Source organism: Acromyrmex echinatior, chromosome 18 (assembly GCF_024713525.1).
Source record: "Acromyrmex echinatior isolate Ae372 chromosome 18, ASM2471352v2, whole genome shotgun sequence".
In the NCBI taxonomy this organism is placed as follows: domain Eukaryota; kingdom Metazoa; phylum Arthropoda; class Insecta; order Hymenoptera; family Formicidae; genus Acromyrmex; species Acromyrmex echinatior.
The window spans coordinates 3,677,684-3,699,770 of NC_141869.1; the positions used below are offsets into that span (position 1 = coordinate 3,677,684).

The 22,087-nt window shown below is 33.7% G+C and overlaps 4 protein-coding genes across 7 annotated transcripts in view; 3 read left to right on the forward strand and 1 right to left on the reverse strand.

The window, feature by feature from the left end:
• LOC105144911 (uncharacterized) overlaps positions 1–4,486 on the forward strand; it is a 37,623-nt gene extending 33,137 nt beyond the window's left edge. The window contains exons 2-4 of one of the 2 annotated variants that reach the window (XM_087415479.1): positions 3,230–3,428; positions 3,530–3,619; positions 4,316–4,486. In XM_087415479.1, the coding sequence (XP_087271605.1) occupies positions 3,230–3,428; positions 3,530–3,619; positions 4,316–4,486 (460 nt within the window). The other variant, XM_087415478.1, reaches the window with a different exon arrangement.
• The window catches only part of Pdk1 (Phosphoinositide-dependent kinase 1), a 384,329-nt gene extending 367,507 nt beyond the window's left edge, over positions 1–16,822 (reverse strand). Inside the window, exon 1 of the mRNA XM_087415474.1 lies at positions 16,255–16,822. The gene's annotated coding sequence lies outside the window, so the exon portion shown is untranslated. The remainder of the gene's footprint in view (positions 1–16,254) is intronic.
• Positions 4,426–12,589, forward strand: LOC105144910 (uncharacterized). Its single transcript, XM_011054172.2, has 2 exons — positions 4,426–4,555; positions 4,699–12,589. The coding sequence occupies exons 1-2, from the start codon at positions 4,538–4,540 to the stop codon at positions 5,029–5,031; spliced, it is 351 nt and encodes a 116-aa protein (XP_011052474.1). The 5' UTR covers positions 4,426–4,537; the 3' UTR covers positions 5,032–12,589.
• Positions 16,823–19,959: 3,137 nt separating the features above from the next.
• LOC105144909 (lysophospholipase-like protein 1) lies at positions 19,960–22,085 on the forward strand. 3 transcript variants are annotated; one of them, XM_011054169.2, is made up of 5 exons: positions 19,960–20,234; positions 20,321–20,452; positions 20,616–20,740; positions 20,975–21,235; positions 21,719–22,085. In XM_011054169.2, exons 2-5 carry the CDS (start codon positions 20,365–20,367, stop codon positions 21,941–21,943), a joined length of 699 nt encoding a protein of 232 aa, XP_011052471.1. In that variant the 5' UTR covers positions 19,960–20,234; positions 20,321–20,364; the 3' UTR covers positions 21,944–22,085. The 3 variants fall into 3 exon arrangements, with proteins under 3 accessions (XP_011052471.1, XP_011052473.1, XP_011052470.1); XM_011054171.2 differs by having other exon boundaries at positions 20,324–20,452; XM_011054168.2 differs by having other exon boundaries at positions 19,962–20,452.
• Positions 22,086–22,087: the final 2 nt, after the last annotated feature.

Genomic DNA, 22,087 nt, shown 5'->3' on the forward strand with positions numbered 1-22,087 from the left:
GACTCAAAGATCGTGGTGCGAAGAAATTGGGAAGGGAATACAGCTGTCGCGTGAGCGCGTTACGACTTCTTTGAGACACTCATAATTAGATTCCGTCGGAGGACCCAAAGAGCAATTATCAAAGGCGTCGTCGATGCCGCGTTATGCGAGCAGCAACCCGAATCTCTAAGTCTCGCTTTGATCGAGTTTCGGTGGAAGGAACCGGATAAGGCAGAAGGTTGAGAGCACAGGGAGGCGTTGTGCGTCTGCGGAGATTCATGACACTTTCGAATGCGAGTATGTGCTAAACGGAAACCGAATGCGAGTGAGATATTTTTACGACGCGGCGATATGTGCTTTCGTCGCTTTGCACTATTCGTTAAATACATGTAGACTACACGATCAGTGAGATACGATTTTTACGAGTGCATTATCCGGTACAATCTGCCATCAATAATTACACGCAGAAAGAAAGATTTTGCTGAAATATCTAAATGTTAAGTCTAAAAAGAATTGTTTAGGATCAAAATAATTATGTAAAACATTTAAAAATAATAAATATCAAAGTGCCTTTAATAAAGACTTCAATTACTGGCGAAGGTTAAATACTTTAGCAAAACTGTTTGTTCCATGTAAAGAATGTATTGTGAATTGATTTATTGTAATTTCATTCTATGTGAAATTACAATAACTTAACATACAAACTAATATGGGAGGAATCAAGGCAAAATATTTAAGATTCCCTAAGACGCTCATAATTATCCCGGACGTCTCAGGATAAAAAAAATCCTCTTAAAAAGAAGCGGACAGGAAATTCTAATCGGGATGCATTAACGAACTAAAATTTCACTAATCAAGTTACGAGAGAGCTACGAGATTTGGCGAGATGCTTTTAGCATCCGTCGTCTTATCCTGTCAACGCAATGACTATCGTCGAATCTATTCCGAGCGAATCTATACTGATCGCGAAAGGTTGCTTGGTACAAGTACCAAAGATGCAACATGATACCGTCAACTCCTTCGGCGGGCCCTCGACGGTGTCGAACACCGAGGTGTGACGCAGGGACACCGAAAAGACGTCACCGACGTCGCAGCGACGGTTGCCGCGTCGAATATCTCGGATTACATAAGCCTAAATAATCCCGTGAGTCATTCTAATTCTGTCCGGTGGGGTTGCACCGCTTTCCACCATTCGTCAACGTTCGTCTCTCCCGCTTCTCTACCTATCTATCCAACTCTTAACTCCAACTCGTCCCTTCTTTGCGCATTTTCAGCTTTCATCCTACCGTTCCCACCCTGCCGTCTGTCTGGCGTACAAATAGCTGCGACGTGTGTGTCATCTCTCGCACACACGATGGCCCACTTTTCCACGTGGGTCCCGAAATTAGAGAGAGCGCCCGACGGGAGCGCCGTTTGCCTATTCATTTTCGTCGCGGCCAACGCGCTGATTTCCTGACATCTTTCCCAAATGGCACGCTCGGTAGTATCTAATTAAAAGCTCCCTAGAGAGATAGCAATAGAATAGAGAAACTTTCACACCTTTTGTCCCGCGTCGGCAAAATGCGCGTGAAATATTAACAATTGCATCCTCGTGTATTTGACAGTGATGTTAAAAAAAGTCACACTGTGGATCGCGGGTATTTTCGACTATAAGATAGAGGGAGAGAAAAAGAAAGATGTTTATTAACAGTCTAGGACAAGCATTCTAAGAATATAAAAGACAAATAAAAATAAAAATAAAAATGAAAAAAAAATGGTAACGAAATAATAATTCAATATAAAAACGAAAAATACGCAAAATCAAAAATAATAAGGATACAAATTATGTATAAGAATTAAAAGGTAACAAAAAAAGTTAACGTAAGTAAGGTCAAAAACTAATTCCAGAAACTAGTCCAGCTCTTGCTGGATATAACGAAAGAGCTCACATTTGAATGTAGAGAGAAAGAGAAAGAGAGAGAGAGAGAGAAGAGAGGAAACATAAAACATTTCTGATTCATGGTGTTCACCCTTTGAAACAGATGAAATATTGAATGAATCGGTTAATTAAGAAAGATTACCGTTCGTTATGCAACGCGACACGAAGACTGCTACAATGTTGTTCCGTGTATTTTTGACCATGGCCGACATGAGCTTCCCTTTTCCGGCGGGAAACAATCGTTGAGAAGAGATGATTTTTTTGGCCCGGTCAGAGAATATATAAACAGCGAAATGTCCGTGCACGCCATATTGCGTGTCGATGCAAAAATGCAGCGATGACTGGACGCTAAATACATTCCACGATTTAACGATAATGCGACCAGGCATATTTCGTTCGATATACAATTGCGTCGGTGTAACTACGGTCGTCGGATTCACTAACTGTCCCAGATATTTCTATTCACGGTCCATTTTCACGAGACAACGACGATCAACCACGTGTCACGGCCTCGTGTGCGAGGTCGCAAGTAATGGGAATCGTTACGCTTTAGCTGCAACTTCAGCGCAGTCAGGGCCGCAAAGCAACCAGTCGCAAATAAAAAAAAATAAAAAAAAAAAGATAAAATGGAGAGGCAGTCAGATTGAAGACTCGTTTCAACGTCGATTAACTTTAACCTTACACAACCATCGAAATCAAACTCTACTTTTTTGAACAAGTTGAAGGAGAAAAAGAGTAAAGTGAAATTATGAGTTAAAACCAAACGAGGTCGATGAAATCGTGCAATAAATTGCGCTATCAAACTCGGAATTACCAAATTACAGTCCAAGTCGTAATCTAAATTACAAGAGAAACAAAACTTATTGTTAGCTATTCAAACTCATTAATTGACGTTCATGTAAATTGTACTCTTGATTTTTTTAAACCAGATCATTCGATAGATCTTTCAGTATAAAATTATTTTAAAACGAATGTAACGGAACAAATTAAATCATACTTTGAAAAGAAATGAGTTCAAATACATCCCTGGCGCGTTTTATCAGATTCACACATCGGTATAAAAGTACCGACCCGGCGCTATTCGAGAGAAATTGCTAAACAGTCGCGTGCAACGATGACGAGAATGGTATTAGTTGTGATGTTAATACTCTTTTCAATCTCCAGTGTAAACTTCGTCGATTCCCTGCAGGAGAGCTTAGGAAAATTTCTGGGGACCTTTGGCGCGAAACAACAGTATAGAATTATTCATTTATTGCTATTCTTAATGCAAAAGAAAAGAAAGAATATTTTATTACATATTTCATTGTATAACGACATAATTTTCCTTTTCAGAGTGCGGATACCCGAATTGCTAAATCAGTTGTGCAATCAGTCGCAGGGTTCCAACCTGACGATACGTGACGCTTGTTACGGTTGCTTCTATCGTGCCAGTATCTTACCGCAAGGTTACTCCATGTTAGTAGCCATGTCCGCGTGTGCCAACACTTATCTCAACAACACCAACTATGGTCATTGTCAGGCCTATTTGCAAGTACGTGAAAACCGACCGTTCATTCATCTTATTTTCTAATATATACGTTTCGTAATTCTCCTACAAATTTTACAATTCGTTACGTCCCGATTTTTCTCTAGAACGCGACCAGTATGCCCGATGCACGAAGTCCTACGATAGTATATTGCTCATTCTTAGAATGCATTCGTCAAGTCAATAAGAACAATTTGGTAAGATTGAACTCTGAACTAATAGCTATTAGTCGTGTTACTCGATACGCTATTCTACGATTGCCTCTCCCTGTGCTTCACAACGCCTCCTTATGGAATGCTATCGTTTTGTTTTTCTGCTCATATTACGCACGTTATACACATATTTATGGATGTCTTTATTTCTTTGATACTAATATGTATATACAACCTAATATTTAGAAAAGAGCTATAAAATATATTTACTACACTGTTAGATATCAAAGGCAACCCAATTCCTTGAGTTAAATAACATTTCGTTATTTTTAACTTCCATATATATGTCACAGTGTAAATCAATCCATTTCTATGGTTGAATTGCTTCAAAATAAACAATATTAATGCATTTAATAAATAATAAACTATTAAATTTGCATTAAATTTAATATACATTTTCATAAGTTAAATTATTTAACTCCATTGTTTTAATCAAATTAGCAATATATTAGATAGGAGCAATGACGACCTATAGATATGATAAAAATAACTCAAATTGGGTAACTTGATTTTATGAATTTAACAATGTAATATATTATTTCTCAATAATTTTAAAGTCTTGCTTATTAACTAATTTTTCATTCATCCATATTTTTAATATTCAATAATATTACAAATTATGGTATAAATATTGTAAATACTATAAATAATAAGAAAACACCTATTGTAAATATTATCTAGGCTATAGACATAAGAGGTGTGCCACTGTTGCGAGGAGCAGCATGGCAAATTGAGCAGCGGAATTTTTTTAAAGTCTTGAAATTTCTACGGAGGGGCGTCTGTATAATAAGAGAAACTATAACTACTACGACTACCAGTCCAGTTAGTCCACCCATTGATCCACGCCAGTAATCTTCATATTTTCGAGACGACACAACTTTCTTCTTCGTTGGAAATGCATCAATGATCTCCGTGAATTCTGTAAATTATCTGTATTATATTATATGTATATTGTATAGTTTCTCTCTCTGCACGATGAATACTTAACCGGATTCAAACCACAAAATCTGACATGAGAGTGCGACGAGCGCAACGAATTCCCCACTGATGAATACTTTCCGTAGATCAGGGAATGCGTTCGCGAAGCTTCAACAGTATTCCCTAACATCAACCGTACCTACATCAATCTTACGAACACGGAGCTTGTGCAATTATTCATCAACACCACCACCTGCGTGCTGGCGAAAACTCGTTGTTCCTACGTGAATCCGGTGACCGGTGAGCTCCAGGATAGTGACATAGTCAACAAGTTGCATCTACCTTCACTGAACGCTTTGCTAGTCAACACCGACTACGACATCAGCATCGTGCAGCTGCCGTTCCGTTCCGGCAGCGTCGATGTGTGCACTAAGTATAGAAACGTCGAGCAAGCGACTTGGCCCAGTGTCGTGTGTTAATTTACAAACAGAAATTATATCGAGCCAAGAGAGGCAGCCGGTATCCACGACGCTAAATGACGCGCGGGATGATTTTACCAAGCAACCGTTCCAGAATGAGATTACCGTGTGCCGTTGTTCCTAATAAAGATTTGTTTCTGTTGGCGCTAACATTTCGATCATTTCTACCTCCTGCTTTCGCGGCTATTAATACTAACGCATGGCGGTTAAACGACACGTGCCAAGGAACAACACATCCGCATTCTTAAGCAATGTCTTTTCCAAGAGTTGTTTGATACTCTGGTTCGTGAAGAAAACAAATTTAGTTGGATGTACTCAGTTCGCATACTGCCTATTAAAACGTTGTACACAAATTGATATAAAGATGTCTACTTAATATGTATAAATACACGAAAAGAACGGTTTTGCTAAAGTATCTAAAAATTTAGCTAAATACAGATCTAAAAACAGATTTTGTTGAATCAAAATTACGTAGGACATTCAAGTTGATCATCACTTCTTATATGTTACTATTTACGTTTTTATATGTGTTACCAGTTAAAAAGATCGTCTACAATGGAGGCAGTAAGCTGTAAGAAATTGACCAATCACAGTCGAATATAAGAAGAATAATCGACTATGATTTGTCAATTTCTTATAGCTTACTACTTCCATTGTAGATAACCTTTAAGGCATCTCACTGAACTTCGATAATGTCGCAGCAGTTAAACGACATGAGAAGACACTAATAGCGATGAAAAATCGAATGAAATCATTCAAGTTTGCAAGATACGTAGCATCGTTTGAAAGAAGCGACTTTTGTCTAGCAGAAATATTCTCTTCGCGACAATAAAAGAACGTTGTATATACGTTGAATACGTTAGATAAGATGTATGCACATAAAAGGCACCGCGCGTGATGCATATTATTTTTTCGCGAGAGAAAAGTTTCTTTTATATCCGCGCACGCGAGCGAGCGAGTTTCCATCTCAGAGATCACGCCGCGAGTATTTCCACGTAACTTTTTCGCAGACGCAATTCGCCACGCCAAATCCCGCAGGCGAAAAAAAGGAACCGATACCGCGTAATCTCCCCGTCACCCTCCCACCTTGCTGCTTCCTTGTCGTTTCTCTCGTCAAATCGCGCCTCATCGTTTTCTCATGACTGTGCCGATACGCAAGATAAGGTAAGGTAAGACGTGCCGATGCTTGACGAGAACTCGGCATGCAAACAACTTCATAACGACTTCGGCCGTCGAGCGTGAAAATTCGCAAATATAAACTCGCCCGGGGATGCAACGCCACGATGTCGGGCCGCCGTCACGTAATTTTTATTTATTTTCGTCAGAACGGCGGATGCGAAAAACGCAAATAAATGCGCGGGAAGATGCGCGGGAAGAAGAGTCGACGGTCGAAAGTAAAATTTCCTTCAACATTTAGGATAAGCGAAGGCTCACGAAACTTTTCTCTCGGCGCGCTCCAAGATTTCGCGAAATAGAATTCGCAGTGCGAATTCGTGGCGAGCAAATATTTAAATGACGCTGGTACGATTTCGAGAGTCGTCCATTACGTAGGCGCACGAGAATGCTCTTTCGTTTAAAATGTGTTCACGTGTGGGCGAACGGCGCGGTAGCTTCACGGAGCAATGCGATGGGCTCCATTTGTGGTATCGATTACACGATGGGTCGTCCCGTATGCATCTGCGTACTTACGCGAACAAGAGAGAGAGAGGGACAGAGAGAGAGAGAGAGAGAGAGAGAGATAAATGAAAAAATAAATAAATGGCATAGATAAACCGGAGGAGAGGAAGGGATCGCTCCATTGCACAGAGGCGACGCTCCACTTAGCATCTCTTCCTCGAAATAATTTGAAATATGCAAATACAATTGGTGCACACATTTGCGTGCGACGCAAGAGTGCGTACACTCCAGCGAGTGTGTATCGCGAAGGAGAAGAGAAGGCTGGGAGAGACGACGAAGACCGCGCGGGTATTCGAGTGGTTCACGGTTCAGTTCTCTCGGAGAGAGAGAGAGAGAGAGAGAGAGAGAGTCAATCTAACTTAACATGCAGATGCAATACGTGGAATCGAGATGGTACAGCGGAGCAAAGAGAATTCTGAGTCATTCCTGGCATCGCTGTCCTTTCCATATCTTCTCGTCTTTATCATAACGTAACACTTTTCTGACCGACAGCTACAGTTATTGAGTTACTTATCAGATATTAGACACCAAAACTAAATGCATTTAGTACTTGAGATAAATTTGGAATTTTAGGTTTTAAACAAAGAGCGCAATATCCAATAGTTATATTAGTATATAGTGATATAGAAAAATGTAAGAAAACGTAAGCAAAAAGCAAGTCAACATTTTTTATTTGCTACCACTTACGTTATTGCCTTACGTTCTTCACTATGATTGGCCGATTCGCTTATTACTTATATACTGCTTATGTTTTTCTGTGTGCCACTTATGATATACAAAAAAAGAATGATTTTGTAAAGTATTTAAAAACTTAACTAGCTAGAGATTTGATAATAATTTTATTTAAACCATCAAAATAATATGTAAAACGTTTGAATGTTGATAACAATATTGCAAAAAATTTTAACACTCTAAATCAGTTTAAGCATCTTACATATATTTTTATAATGAACCAAACAAAATTTTCAGATCTGCATGTCTACCTTTTTAAATTCTTTGCAATAGAAATTAATCTTACTCTTAAATATTAAAAATTAAGCTCTTTCTCATGACTGGCTTAATTTTTACTCTTCAGAGTGAGATTCATTCTGAAAGTTTTAGAAAATAAATTTTTTACCCTTCGTAAAGTCATTGTTTCCATATACACACAAAAAAATCATTCTTTTGATAAGAAAAGTGATTACTCAATTTATTTTGTTCCTTTTAAATAACAATTATCTTTAATAAAGAATTGCCTTCATAATAATCTTAAAATATACTTAGAAATTTCAAAAAACTTATTACTATGAACTCAAAACAAGAATTTATGTTCTTTTGGAATGTTATAAAATTAATTGAAGAAATAACTTTAATAATATAAGCAAATCAAATTTGTTTTAATTTAATAATTTTGATTAAAGTATTAAACCCACTAAGATTCAGAATATATTTTGAATAAATTTGATGTTTGTGATAAACTTATGATACCCCTGTTAAGCTAGCCTCCCCCCCCTCCACTAGCGATAAATTATTTACCATTACTTATGATACATAGATATATTTATTATTAGATACATTTATTTATTTATTATTATACATAGATTTACGGATAAATGAACTTTTAAAATACCTGAAACAATTATTATTTGCATACAACATGTATTTTTCTGTGTAACGTTGTGATTTTTAACAAAAACTGTGCAAAATTTAAAAAGGATAGCATACAAGTAATATCTAAAATTTATGCATGTCAATAGCTAGAATTTTCTTATTTCCACTCAACAAAATATTAAATACAATTAATACTCTTCTTTCAAGAAGAGTACACTCAGGCATATATATATATATATTAATACTGAACAACTCCCAAGCTTTCACTTGACAAAGCTCAATGCATACAAACGACACTCGTATATCAATTAAAAATACAAGAAAAATATATCAAGGAATATTCATCGAGAGATTAATTCAATAGTACTCGTGAGAGCTTAGCGAATTTCGCTTTTCAGACACAAATACGATTCATTGAGAATTAAATGCGGGAACAAGGCATATCTAGTTCACAATTTATACAAGTCCCCTTCTTAAATTCCGCGTAAGTCTTTCGCGAGGGCACGCTATATCTTGCGATACAATACATTAATCATCGTAATAAATGACGAAGCTAAGCCGCGACTCTTTCGAGAATATTATCAGAAACCCAGAGACCTTCCTTTCAGACAGGGGATAGCTCTCGAGCCGACATCCGCTTTCGAATTTGAAGTAGGTCAAGTCGATTACGAACACCCTGTATGCCACGGAGCGTGCGTCGCTATTTTCAGCCGATCATCGCTAGGAATGCATCAGCGCGGGGAATCATCGACAGATTCGTCTTGTGACAATCACTATACGACCTCGTTTTCGATAAACCAACATCGATGACGCCGCCGACGTTTTACGAGAATGAATCATGCGAAACGCAAACGGCGATTGCGCAAGCGGCGTCATCATTGAGTGCGGAGGCGTCAGCAAACGTACGAGCGTAAACAGCGTCTCAATATAGTGAGTATAAATCGATACCGATAAATAGATAAAGAGAAACAGAAAGACAAAAAAGGTGCTTTCCATTTAATGACACAAGTCGATACTAAATGTCTCGTTCTATCTTTTTCGATATTCCATAAAAATACATTTAAAAAAAAAGGAAAATATTCGCAAACAAATGTTGCATACGATATTTTCTTCAATATTTGATTGTACAAAAAATTTACTGTGATAAAATATACGTTTCTGTAAAATATATCTCATCACCCGTACACTGTTATAAGATATCAAAAGAGTAACCCAATCTCTTAAGTTAAATAACAATTTATTTTAACTTTCATGTTGTGTGTTAAAATGTAAATCAATCCTTTCGTGGTTAGTTTCAACGTAAACAATGTTTATATTAACGTTCTCGAAAAGTGAATCAGTGTATTATTATTGACTTCAGTACTATATTTATAACTGATGCAATCATCAGCGAATATTTACCGTTTTTTAATGATACACTGATGTATTCATTTTTGTGCATTCAATCTGCAAAAAAATATAACCTTTAAAAATAAATCAGTGTATTATTACTGAAAAACAGTAAATATTTATTGGTGACTTTTAAGTATAGTACTGAAATTACTGATTCACACTTTTAGATTTAGTATTTTATGTATTTAGTAAATAATAAACTAAATTTGGATTAAATTAAATTTTTTTTTTTTTAAGTTAAATTGTTTAACTTCATTGTTTTGATTAACAATATATCGAGTAAGAGCAGTGATAACATACAGAAAGGATTAAAAATAAAATACTCAAATTGAATACAATTTATTAGTGTAAAGAAATAAAATAGATAATTTATTGGCTAGAAATAAAATTTTATTTTATCGTATTTAAATAAATTTATATTTCACAAATAAATTTTTAAATATCTTTCTCTCAATGCAGAACAATACTTATGTCTACTTGTGTCACTAAACTGAAAGCAATAAAAAATATGCCGAAAATTAAAGACAGAGTAAGAAGAAAAAAATAAATCGATAGAAGAGCACGACCACATCATCGAAGCCATGATTCTCATATATATGGTGAAATCAGGACATTCAGGACGACTCATCGCGTTTTCATCTGCTCCAATTCGCATCCTTTCTGAAGTAGTAATGAGGAAAAATATCAGAACACTTCGAGCAAGTCCCTTCTCTCTCCTCTTTGAGTGTAGGCGAGACTACACATATATACGGGGGGTTCGAGGTTTCAGTTTGAAACCTTTACGATTTCAAAACTTGGAATTAACAAATTATCAGATAGTGATTGAAAAAAAATTCAGTAAATTCAGTAGGAGTCGGGTATGCGTCAGTATTGAAACAGAGTTGTATGAATTCGAGACTATTTTTACTGGAGGAAATTAACTAGCCGCGTCGGAAAGGCATTAAAATGTAATTTAGTATTTCATAACATGAGTGATACTCTAATATAGCTGAGATTCCGGCGCAACAATAAAAGAAAAATTGTCGACTGTTAATCGAAAAGCATCTCGAGTTGAGCTCGTTCCAAGAACACAATTTTCTGTGATCCATATTCTACATCACATAATCACGATGTAATCTCTCATAACTTAGCGTGACTGCTTGAAATAACGTACCACTTCCGGCGCATTTTTATCCCATTCTTCTAACGACGTGAAACGTTTGCTATTCTTAAATGTAAAATATCTTCTCATACAACAACCTAGATAAGATTCGTTCAGATAAAATCAATGAAGAGCGTAAAACTTAAAGATAATAGCGCATAAATAAAAGAAAATCATCTCCATGAATCGTAAATCGCGATTCAACGGATCTCATCTCGATCACAGATGATTCGAAACGCGATTTTCTTCCCTACATGACTTCATGTCGTATCATCAACCGGAAAAGGATGATCTGTCCATCGAAATGATGTCAACCACGGAAAAACAATTTCATTCTCGATAAATCTATTTACGATTGAGTAATACTCGTAGAATGTGCATGAATATAATAACGATATACTGGAAAATATTTTGATTGCACTGAGAAGGAAATGCTATTGATTCAATTAAAGTTTATATTACAGGCTGTTACTAACAAAGTAATTAATTCCTGTATAATATTCTTAAAGCTTCCACGGATGCTTTCTATATAAAGATTCCTGTATATTTTTATTGACATAAAGGCCTTGATTATTGAAATAATAATTTATGCCTTTATGTCGATAAAAATATACATGAATTAATAACTTATGTGATAGCCCGTAATATAGATTTTAATTGAATCAACAGTATTTTTTTCTCAAGCACAGCAATCAAAATATATTCTCAGTGGGAGTGGATATAACAATATGAAGCACAAATAAAACAAATTCTAGTCATATGAACGAAAATTTCTGTTATCGTAACTGAATTTTAACTAAATTTTTTTAAATACTTCAGCAAAAAACAATACTTTCCATGTAGATTTAATTATAAATGTCTAATTTGTACCTTTCTATTTAAAACTATAATATATCAGAATTCTAATTAATGCAACAAAACCTTTTTTTCATTGTATTTAGGATAGAACATTACTACACTAAAAAAGTCTAGTAGTAATAATCAGATCTAATCATAGTTACTAAGGTTTTGGCGTATAATAATTTCAATCAATATTCGGTTAATATAATCAAAGCCAATTAACTGTTAATTTTATTTTTCTAAATATTTAGTAAAACAGTTAATTATTATTATTAATATTTACTAAATATTGCATCAATACGATAAAAAATATATTTAATAGCTATTACCATAGTTTTTCTCAGTATACATAGGCAATAGCGATGATCGTGTGCAAAAATATGCCTTTATATCGGCTGATCTCGTCGAAAAATGCTGATGACGATCACTAGTCCTGCACGCGATCCCACGACCTGGATGCGACCGACTATTTTCTCCGACCTTTACCTAAATCCTCATTTCTTTAGTAATTACAGGACCTATGTTTCACGTTTATCAAACCTTGTAGTTATATCTTCTTATCACTCACACGTCAACCGTTTAAAAAGACTTAATGACACGTGCTTACTCGAATAATGCTCAAAATAATTAATAAATTAAATGTAGAATTTTCTCTCTAGGTAAATTATTATAATAAAGATAATCTATTAAAAACAACATGTCATAATAATTCAAATAATTACAAAACTGTTATATGTTTTTTACTCTTTGAACGCGCCTATCGATTTCTTTTAATTAACTTAATGCCACCGTTTTTACACCAATGTCCATTTCTATCAATGTAGATTAACTTTAAATTTACTCTCGTTAAATTTACTTTTTATTTTTTCCTTAATTTTTTGCTTTAATTTTTAGAACTAGAAAAATATTAAAAAACAAGTTAAATTCAGATTAAGTTAATTTACATTAATAGAAATGGACATAAATCGTCATAAAATCATGTATTAAATAAATTAAATTCCGTTATGTCAACCGTAATTTTTCACGTAGATTTAGAAACAATATTAAATAATTCTGCAAAAGTTGAATTCGATGGTCGTGGCGGCATCTACAAGGAACTTCGCGAAGCGCAATTCGCGCCGAGATTCTTCGCTAAAAATATTCGCGGCTGTATTCGAATTATTTTGATCGAACTGGTTTTGAATGAAGCCTCGGATAAACCGGAAATCTTACGGGATAGCTCGCAGACATTTGTCTAACGTGGTCACGCAATTTGTCTCTTAATGGCAACCCGGAAATCCCGTACGTTTCATCGAAGTAAACTAACTGCAATTTCTAATCCAGCTATACCGGAGCCGATGTTTTAAATCGACTGCGATAAATCACTCCGTACCGATTTTCCCCCGAGCCGTATAACTACATTGCGGTTCTACGATGGCAAATGCATTCTACGGCGAGTATTTTACGGCGTCTCCGAAGAAACTACCAAGGAATTTAATCACAATATTTGCTTGGATAAGAAAAGCTTAAGAAATGAGAGCCATTCTAGAATTTCAGAAACTAATAAATTAAATTCAGATTAAAATAGATTAATTCTGATTTATCGTCAATGTTATGTTCCGAAAGAAAAATCGAAGCCATACTATGAAAATTTGTGTACAAAAATAAAATCATATACGAAGATAGAAAAATAAATTACATATGTTCATAATTTTCCTTACTGTGCTGCATTCTTTTTTTAATTTAACTGACTAAATATCAATTTAATCTCGATAATTCAAGACACGTTTCAGTGATAATCGAAAAGGAAAAGCAAAAAGATGCAATTATATTTATTATTTTACGATTTCAGCTACGCAATCTTCCTTCTAATTATTCCCACAGTGATCAATCGACCGTTACACTCCTATTAATCAATGGGTCAATTGATCCGAATTAAGGCGGCGCCCAGCAGATTCAAATTAAGATCAATATCTTAGACTGTGAATTGCAATATTATCACGATACCGGCTAATCATAAATTTTCAAACGGAAAGAACAGTTTTGCTGAAATATTTAAAATTTTAGACTAGATACAAATCAATGAAAATATAATTTTGTTGGACCATCACCATTATATAGGATGTTCAAGCTGGTTACTAAAATATCGAAACATTTTCCAGCATTGTTCATCATGCTTGAGAATTCTACAAAATTATATTACCGATTCAGCAAAATTATTTTCCAGATCTCTATTTAAATTGTTAAATACTTCAGTAAAATCGTTCTTTCCGTGCACAAAGCAGTTCCTAATTTCATATTTTTGCATAAGAAAAACGATTTTGCTGCAAGATTTAAAATTTTGTTAATCATAGATTTAAAGATAATTTTGTTGAACCATAAAAATAATTATGAAAATATTAATATTGGAAATTAAAAAAATATATATTCTTGTAGCAACCAGTTCAAGTTTCTAGCAAAATTATTTTGATGGAATTCAATAAAATTGTTTTCAGATTCAGCAAAATGTTTTTATAAATCTTTCAGTAAAATTGTAATATATTACATTAGAACGTATTACATTGAATTTTAACATTAGACCGAGAGAAAAATGAAGAATATATCAAAAAAATGATTGAAAGATTTTCTCAAGATAATTTCATGATTTTAACTCTGATAACTTTTCAAAAGCGTTACAACATATCTTGATTTTTCAGCGCATCTGGTAAACCACTTAGTCCAGCATCTGCGCGTAACAGCCCTTAACAAGAATGTTGCTTTACCTTATGCAACATCATGACGCCCCATGATGCAATCGCGTAGATCGCCATCTGACGTAAGCATCGCGTAATGTTGGCGTCATCTACATTATAACTCTCGCCTACGTCATACCATGGATATGATTTTACGGCTTTTAGTAGAGAACTTCTGATTACATATTTCACATTGCGCAAGATATTTCTAATTATTTATAACAGTATGGTCTATCCTAGAAGAAATATTTTTCTGTTTTCGCGCATAGCCTTTAATAATTTTGCTATTTTTATGCTCTAAATTAGTTAATATATTAAGTCAAATATATTAGAAATTCAAACAAGTCTTTTTTAAGAGCAAAGAAAGTGCTATGTTCGAGAATGTCAACTTGAGCAATTAAGAAATATTATAAACTATTGAAAAACATTCCTATTTTTCTTTAATTCTCCGATACTTTATACAAATCTGTTTTTTAAGAGTGAAAAATCTGTTATATTAGACAAAAGCCTATATATAATATTTATGGAATTCAAATCTATAAAGTCCCCTTTTCCTTTTTTTTACGAAATACATCCATACACATCAGATATACATTAGATACCAATGGTAATCCAATCCCTTGAGTTAAATAACATTTTTAACTTGCATCTGTATCAAAATGTAAATCAATCCATTTCTGTAATTAGTTTCAAAGTAAACATCGTCCATATTAACGTATGCATTTAATAAATAATAAACTAAATTTGAGTAAAATTTGATATCTACATTTTCTTGAGTTAAATGATTTAACTCCATTGTTTAACCAAATTAATTACGTTGTAGGATTAATGACAACCTATAGAAATAATTAAAAATAATTCAAATTATAGATATAATTCGACATTATGAATTTAAATGGAGTACACTGGAGAAAACTAATTCACCCTTTCTACCATTCTAAATTTTATAACAATTGTACTTTCTTCTTTCTTAAAACTACTTCATATTTCACATATCTTTTTTTAAGAATAAAAAATTCGCTATAACGTATTCGACAGCGTCAATTTGGCAATCGAGAAACTAAAAAATATAATAAAGTGTTAAAAAAAAGTGTGTCACTATTCTACTACTTTTTTAAAACTTTGAACTTTCCAAATTTTTTGTAGAGCAAAAAACCGCTACATTTGTAGCATCAATTTAGCAATCAGACAATTAAAAAATGTAAATTAAAGAAATTTATCGCTACTTCACACAACTTTTCTTTAACTCTTCATTACTTTTCATCTTTTTTTAAGAAGAAAAAAAACTGCTACATTCGATAGCATCAATTTGGTAAAAATAAATAATTAATAAAAATTCTAAATTACTGTACTAAAGAAATTTGACGCTATTCCCGGTAGTTTCCGAACAAATGTAGTGTGCCGATAATATTGACAGGTACAACAAAACCGACGCGAAGTCCATGACATAAGTGGGTGGGTATTAATAAGGCCAGGATCGGGAAACCGCCCGGGGTGTTGCAGGACCGTTGGCGTCATCGTTGTGTCAGTGACGTCATCGGGAACAGGTGACAGCCGCTGTCAGCGAGTGACGTCAAGCAGAGCGGAGCGGAGCGGACATCGAACTTCGGCCGGCGCGTTTGCGCAGACTGGCGCGTACGTGGGACGGGAAATGCACGTAAGTGATGTTCGCACGGACGGAAGCGATAACCCACGCGTGAGAATTACGAACGGGTTAAGCGGGGGCGATTCGCGACACGGCGAGATAATCGTCGTGTCACCGTGACAACGACGGGAACCGCGGAGGGTCGCGATGACAGCCGATAAAGCTCGCCGCGGTATCGCAACCGTCACGACGCTTGATCTCGTCTCATATGAAATGTCATGACTCACCAGCGGCGCAGAAACGTTGCTCACACCTTTGAATAGCCTCTCGCGTCGACGAGGTCCTTGCCAGGCGATGATCCACTCGTGGAAATGCACGCACACTCACAACACTGCACTCGAATTCGCGGAAACGGTCGCGGCCATTTTACCAGAGCATCACGGCGGAATCGTGCGGCGTATCGCTGCTGTATCGCGACGCGACGGACATAATGGCGCCATCTCGCGCAACTGCGGATAAGCTCGACGCGCGCGTTTATATAATCTGTACCGACTCGGTACCGACGGTCGATCCCCCCTTATTCAACTATATCTACGTAATTCTTATATAAATTTTGAAAGATACGACATTTATAAGATTGAAGTAAATAAATCTATTCTATATAAGGCAAAAGTTATAAATCAAACGTATTAAACTGATAAAACACTTGTAACACAAAGCAATCGCGAAAACGACAATCGCACGAACGGAACTGTGAACTCACGGCCGGTATCTGCAAAACAAAGAAAATACATTCGAAAACGTAATAAAGATATTAATTATACGAATAATTCTATCAATGTAGTTTAATAACTATATAGTTTCGGTTAGCTTTAACTTAAGAATTAAAAAAAAAAGATAAAAGTAAAGAGTAACGTTAGATAGAGATTAAAATTAATCTGTATTGGTAGAAATGGATCTGTGAAACGCACTATAGCATGCAACAATATTTTACAACTTGATTAATTTTATAATTTATAGTTGTCCCGATATTTTATGAGTAACTTCTATTACTATCGATCTTGTTACCATTCATTTTGTTTATTTCGGATAAGCGCTTCTTGAGCTACACTCTAAGAGAGCGCTAGTGCACGACAAACTTCTTCAAATCAAAAAATTCAATAAAAAAATAATAAAAAATAATTTTAAAAATTTAAATTATGATGCAAAGCGCTCAAGTAGCCTAAGGCTCAGTTTTTCATTATCTGGTTTAGACTTCACTATTAACTTCACTTAATAATTTGATGATAATGTAAAAACTGTGTTTTTCTAGTTATGATTAAGCAGTAAATTATGATTTTGTGATAACCTTACAAGTTACACTTGCTACGAAATCATCATTTAGTAATTAAGAAACCTACAGTTTTTATATTATTATCAGGAAATCTAACTACAAATTAATGAGGAAATGAAAAGGCGAGCCTAAATGACGCTATAACCATGCGGACATTTACTTGGCAAAACTGTTTATCGTATCTAATCAACACAATGAGTATTAAAATATAGCCGTTGACGAAAATGATTGCGATTACTAATTATCATTCAAAATCTGTATTTCGATAAATTAGTCCATGTAATGGATTCTACGAAGAATCCATACGAGTAATGCTACGATCGTACGAAATCTACTTGACAAAATTGTCACGCACATATCAACGTATATCGCAATATATATCGTGGTATCATATTAAAATGTGTAATATACCTAATGATAATTACGCACTCTGGATACACTTAGACGAGAAAACCGCTTTTTGAAACACACGTAGGAACGATCTCGAACGAATCGCCGATATTGACGTCGATGATACCCTAGAAAATAAAAGTAGGAATGTAAAAGAGTGATAGAAGCATAAGAGAAGTTTCCAGGAATCTAAAATTGAGACTAGATTTCTATTGTGGATACAAAGTTTTAGGATGTTTAGGTGGTCACCAGCAGGGTTGAAATATTCATAAAAATATCGGGTTTATCATTACCATTATTTAGAAAGTAATAATTCTTTATTTTTTTGTTACTTCTGTAATATTAAAACCACGGCAGTGTCGCTGCGCATAGCTTAACGCCGAGACACTACTAGTGTCTCTCATATCTCAGATAAGATATTAAATTTAAAAATTATGTTATTTTTAATAACCAATATTAATTATAAAATCAATATTAAAACTTGAAATTCTAAGCTAGTCTCTTTATAGCAAGCTTTTCTTTGTATTAAACTATTCTAATAAAACTTCAATAATTCTTTATATTAATATTTTTATTTTCTAATATACGCTTATCTTTAAGAAATTAGATTGTAATTTACAAACGCAAATTTTATTAAAAATTTTTATTAAACATTGTTTTTAAAAATTAATATTATGAAAAGCATTTCAATATTCGCTTCAATGAGATGCTGAGAATTTATAGTACATATTACGTGTATAGATTTTCAGTATTGGCAATAACTATCGAAAATGCGGCCTAATAAATTAAATACAAAACATTTTATTATAAAATATTTCTAGCCAATTATATACATATATATACATCCAGGAAAAAATATTTTCTATAAAATTATATAAAATTAAATATAATTTTATATAATTATATATAAAACATTTTTTTCCGAGTATATATATATATATATATATGTGTGTATATAGATAGAGCGGACTAAACTGAGTCGAAAAGTCCTCTACCATTTTTTGCAATTTTCGCAATGGTTAACAAGATATTAATTACTAAAAATTGTCAAATAATGGTCTTGAATAATTTTTTACTCAACTCAAATATTATCAACTATACATAAAAACTGCAAGAGACACAAATCATTTATTTTCTTTTCATAGAACTCTAAGAATTTTTTCAGAATTGTTTATCAATTTTTTAGTACTGCATTTTCTTATTTTTATCAACATGAGAACATATATAATTAGTATTAAAAAATTTTGAAAAAATTCTGAAAAAATTTTCAAATTTTATGAGAAGAAAATAAATGACTTTTGTCTCTTGCAACTATTCTATAAAATTGATAGTATTTAAATAAAAAATTATTCAAGATCAATATTTGGCAATTTTTAGTAATTAATATCTTATTAACTATTGCGAAAATGATAGAGGACTTTTCAACTCAGTTTAGTCCGCTCTATCTACACAAAAGCGATTGGCAAAAACTTTCGGGATTCTGTGTGTATGTATGTGTATATATATATATATATATATAAATGCGATCTATTGAATAGTTATAAAGATAATAATAAACTATTAAAGTAACGATAAAAAACAGCTGAAAAAAATGAAACATGTGAATTATTACTGTTACTATAAAAATGTAACGACAAACAGAAAAAAGTAACGCATTAGTTTATATAAAGTAACACGTAATTTCTCAATTTTAGTCTCTAATAGTCCGTAAAATAGAACATCACAAAATAACGTAAAAATAGCTGTTAATTTACTAAAAATCATTTTTCGATCAAAGTAACGATTCATTTTGACGTCATTTTGATGTCAATTTGACTCGTTCTGATGGGTCTGTATTTAGAAGTTATATTTTCGCTAGATTATCGGCGTACACACGCAATATAATACAAACAGTAAAGGCATAGCATTTCAGACGATATTTGCAGTAATCTCTGGAGGGCCAATGCATTTTTAAACATTAATTATCTGCAAAAGTATTGGCACTTACCGATACGCGATACCAATCTACAGCCATGGCGGATTCACTTTACTCATTTAGGCGGGCTTGTTACCTGATTTTGAAGATCGACGTTTCGAGAATCGCAATATCGTATATCGCGACTCTCGAAGTATCGAAATGGCGTAGTGACCAATCACATTGCAGTAATGAAGTGACTGCACTTTCTGCACTTGCGACTCCTTTTCTTGCACAAAGAAAGATTCAATACCAACTTTACGACGCGAAACAAGTCGGTATTCATAGTCGATTCTTACATTTAAGACTGTCTTAAGTACTGTCTTAAGTACAATCTTAAGATGTTGTAAGTCAATCCGAGGACTGTATTAACATCTTAAGACATTATATTTGAGACAGTTTTAAAATAAAAACGGACTATGAATACCGTCCCATGTTTCGCATTTCACAGTTGTAGCCCTTGAATTTCATGAAATCCATAGACAGAGAGGGGAGGAAATTTAGAGAGAGACACCGTTCAATTGCACACTAATTCACAGTGTTCACACATCATCTTGTCTCTTCTACCATAATATATATAGAACTTAATGGTAAAGTGGCATTAAAACGAATTTATAAGGTATTGTTTAATGTTGAATTTATTTATGTACTTTTTGTCATTTAAAAATCACGAAAGAAGTTGATGCGAACAGTAAGCAATAAATAAGTTACATCGAGAAAATGGAGCGGCTCAGAAGAGTCTTAAGTGGATATGTCGTGCAAGCCACGAGAAAACATACTGCTACTGTATTTTGTTTTCATGGTTCTGGTAAAGTAATAATCTAATTGTGTAATTGTAATAAACAAAAGAACGTAATTGTCTAATTGTAATAAAAAGAACAAGAATAATTGAATTTTTAAGATAGTTGTAACTTTTAAGATTTGCTATAACTGTTGATTTTTTTTCATTGCATTTCATTTTATTTCTGCAGGTGACACAGCAGAGGGTTTTTCAGAATGGATTCATATTCTTAATAGAGAAATTCTACAGTTTCCACATATAAAATTAATTTATCTTAGCGCACCTAGTCAACCCTACACACCTAACAATGGAATGGTAATAGGATATAATTATGATTAACTGTGAAATAATTGTGATCCTGGAATGCTTGATTCTTACATTTGTATTTAATTGATACAAATATATATATATATATATATATATAATATGTATATATAAATATTTGTTTATAAAAATATTTGAAAGTTTTTTGTTAGCGATTTATTAGTCAAGAAATTCCAGGATACTCTATTTTCATAATTTCTTGATTTTATTAAAACTTTATTATAGATGCAAAATGTATGGTTTGATCGTGCAGCAATATCTATTCAAGTTCCAGAACACTTAGAGTCAATTAATTCCATGTGTGAAAATGTATTAGAATGGGTTGACAACGAAGTAAAAGATGGAATTCCGTTTAGCAGAATAATTCTGGGTGGATTTTCGATGGGTGGCTGTCTTGCGTTGCATTTAGCATATAGATATCGACCAGCTGTAGCTGGCTGTTTCACTATGTCTTCCTTCCTGAACAAGAGTTCTATAGTCTATGAGGTAAAAAAATAGAATAAAGAAAGGCTTTTTGTTCATTTTATATAATACTATTTATGTTTGGCTGTGTTCAGTAAGAAAAGTAGCTTTACAATTGTTGTACAATTCTTTATTAGTCTTGTTCTGAATTCCTCACTAATTCTAAAAGTATAAACCAATTATGTTAAAGAATTTTTGCAAAGCTGTTTTCTTCGCTAATAAACAGTCTTTCTAAACATATTGAATATTTGCTTGTGTTCTCTCAAGAAGCAATCATGTTTGTATAGTATACTTGTAAGTACTTGATCGCAAAGAAATATTTTTTGCTGTTGTGAATATCATTTTAAAATTTAAATTGATGGAATAGCCTTTTTATTCTATATAATGAAAGAAAAAATATTTTTATAACAAAGAATAACTTAAAAAGCGTCATAAAATACTTGATTTTATCAGAACTTTTACAAAAGGGTTCCACAAGATTTATTTATTATTCATATTTAATTACAGCATTTAAAAATGAAACCAGAATTTAGCAAAGTACCACTTGTTCAATACCATGGCACAGCAGATACTTTGGTTCCTATCGAATGGGGTAAAGAGAGCGCTAAGAATCTGAAGGATCTTGGAGTAAACGTGAAATTTATGCCGTTGCAAAATATGGAGCATGAGTTGAGTCGTGAAGAAATCCAAAATTGGAAGGACTGGCTCCTTCAAATCTTGCCAGATGAATAATATTCAAATTGTTAAATATTAAAATCATTGTTAATATACTATAATCAAGGCTATAAAATGGTGTATATTGTATTTGTTTTTACAAATACATTTACGGTAGGTGTAATGATAGCAATAAAAATTAAGTTTGATTATGATACAACG

Excerpts from the sequence above, each read along its gene's own strand:
- LOC105144909 (XM_011054169.2), top strand. The coding sequence starts at position 20,365 with ATGGAGCGGCTCAGAAGAGTCTTAAGTGGATATGTCGTGCAAGCCACG. Across the intron at positions 20,453-20,615 it reads ATTTTGTTTTCATGGTTCTG|GTGACACAGCAGAGGGTTTT; the intron begins GTAAAGTAATAA and ends TTATTTCTGCAG. Across the intron at positions 20,741-20,974 it reads ACACACCTAACAATGGAATG|ATGCAAAATGTATGGTTTGA; the intron begins GTAATAGGATAT and ends ACTTTATTATAG.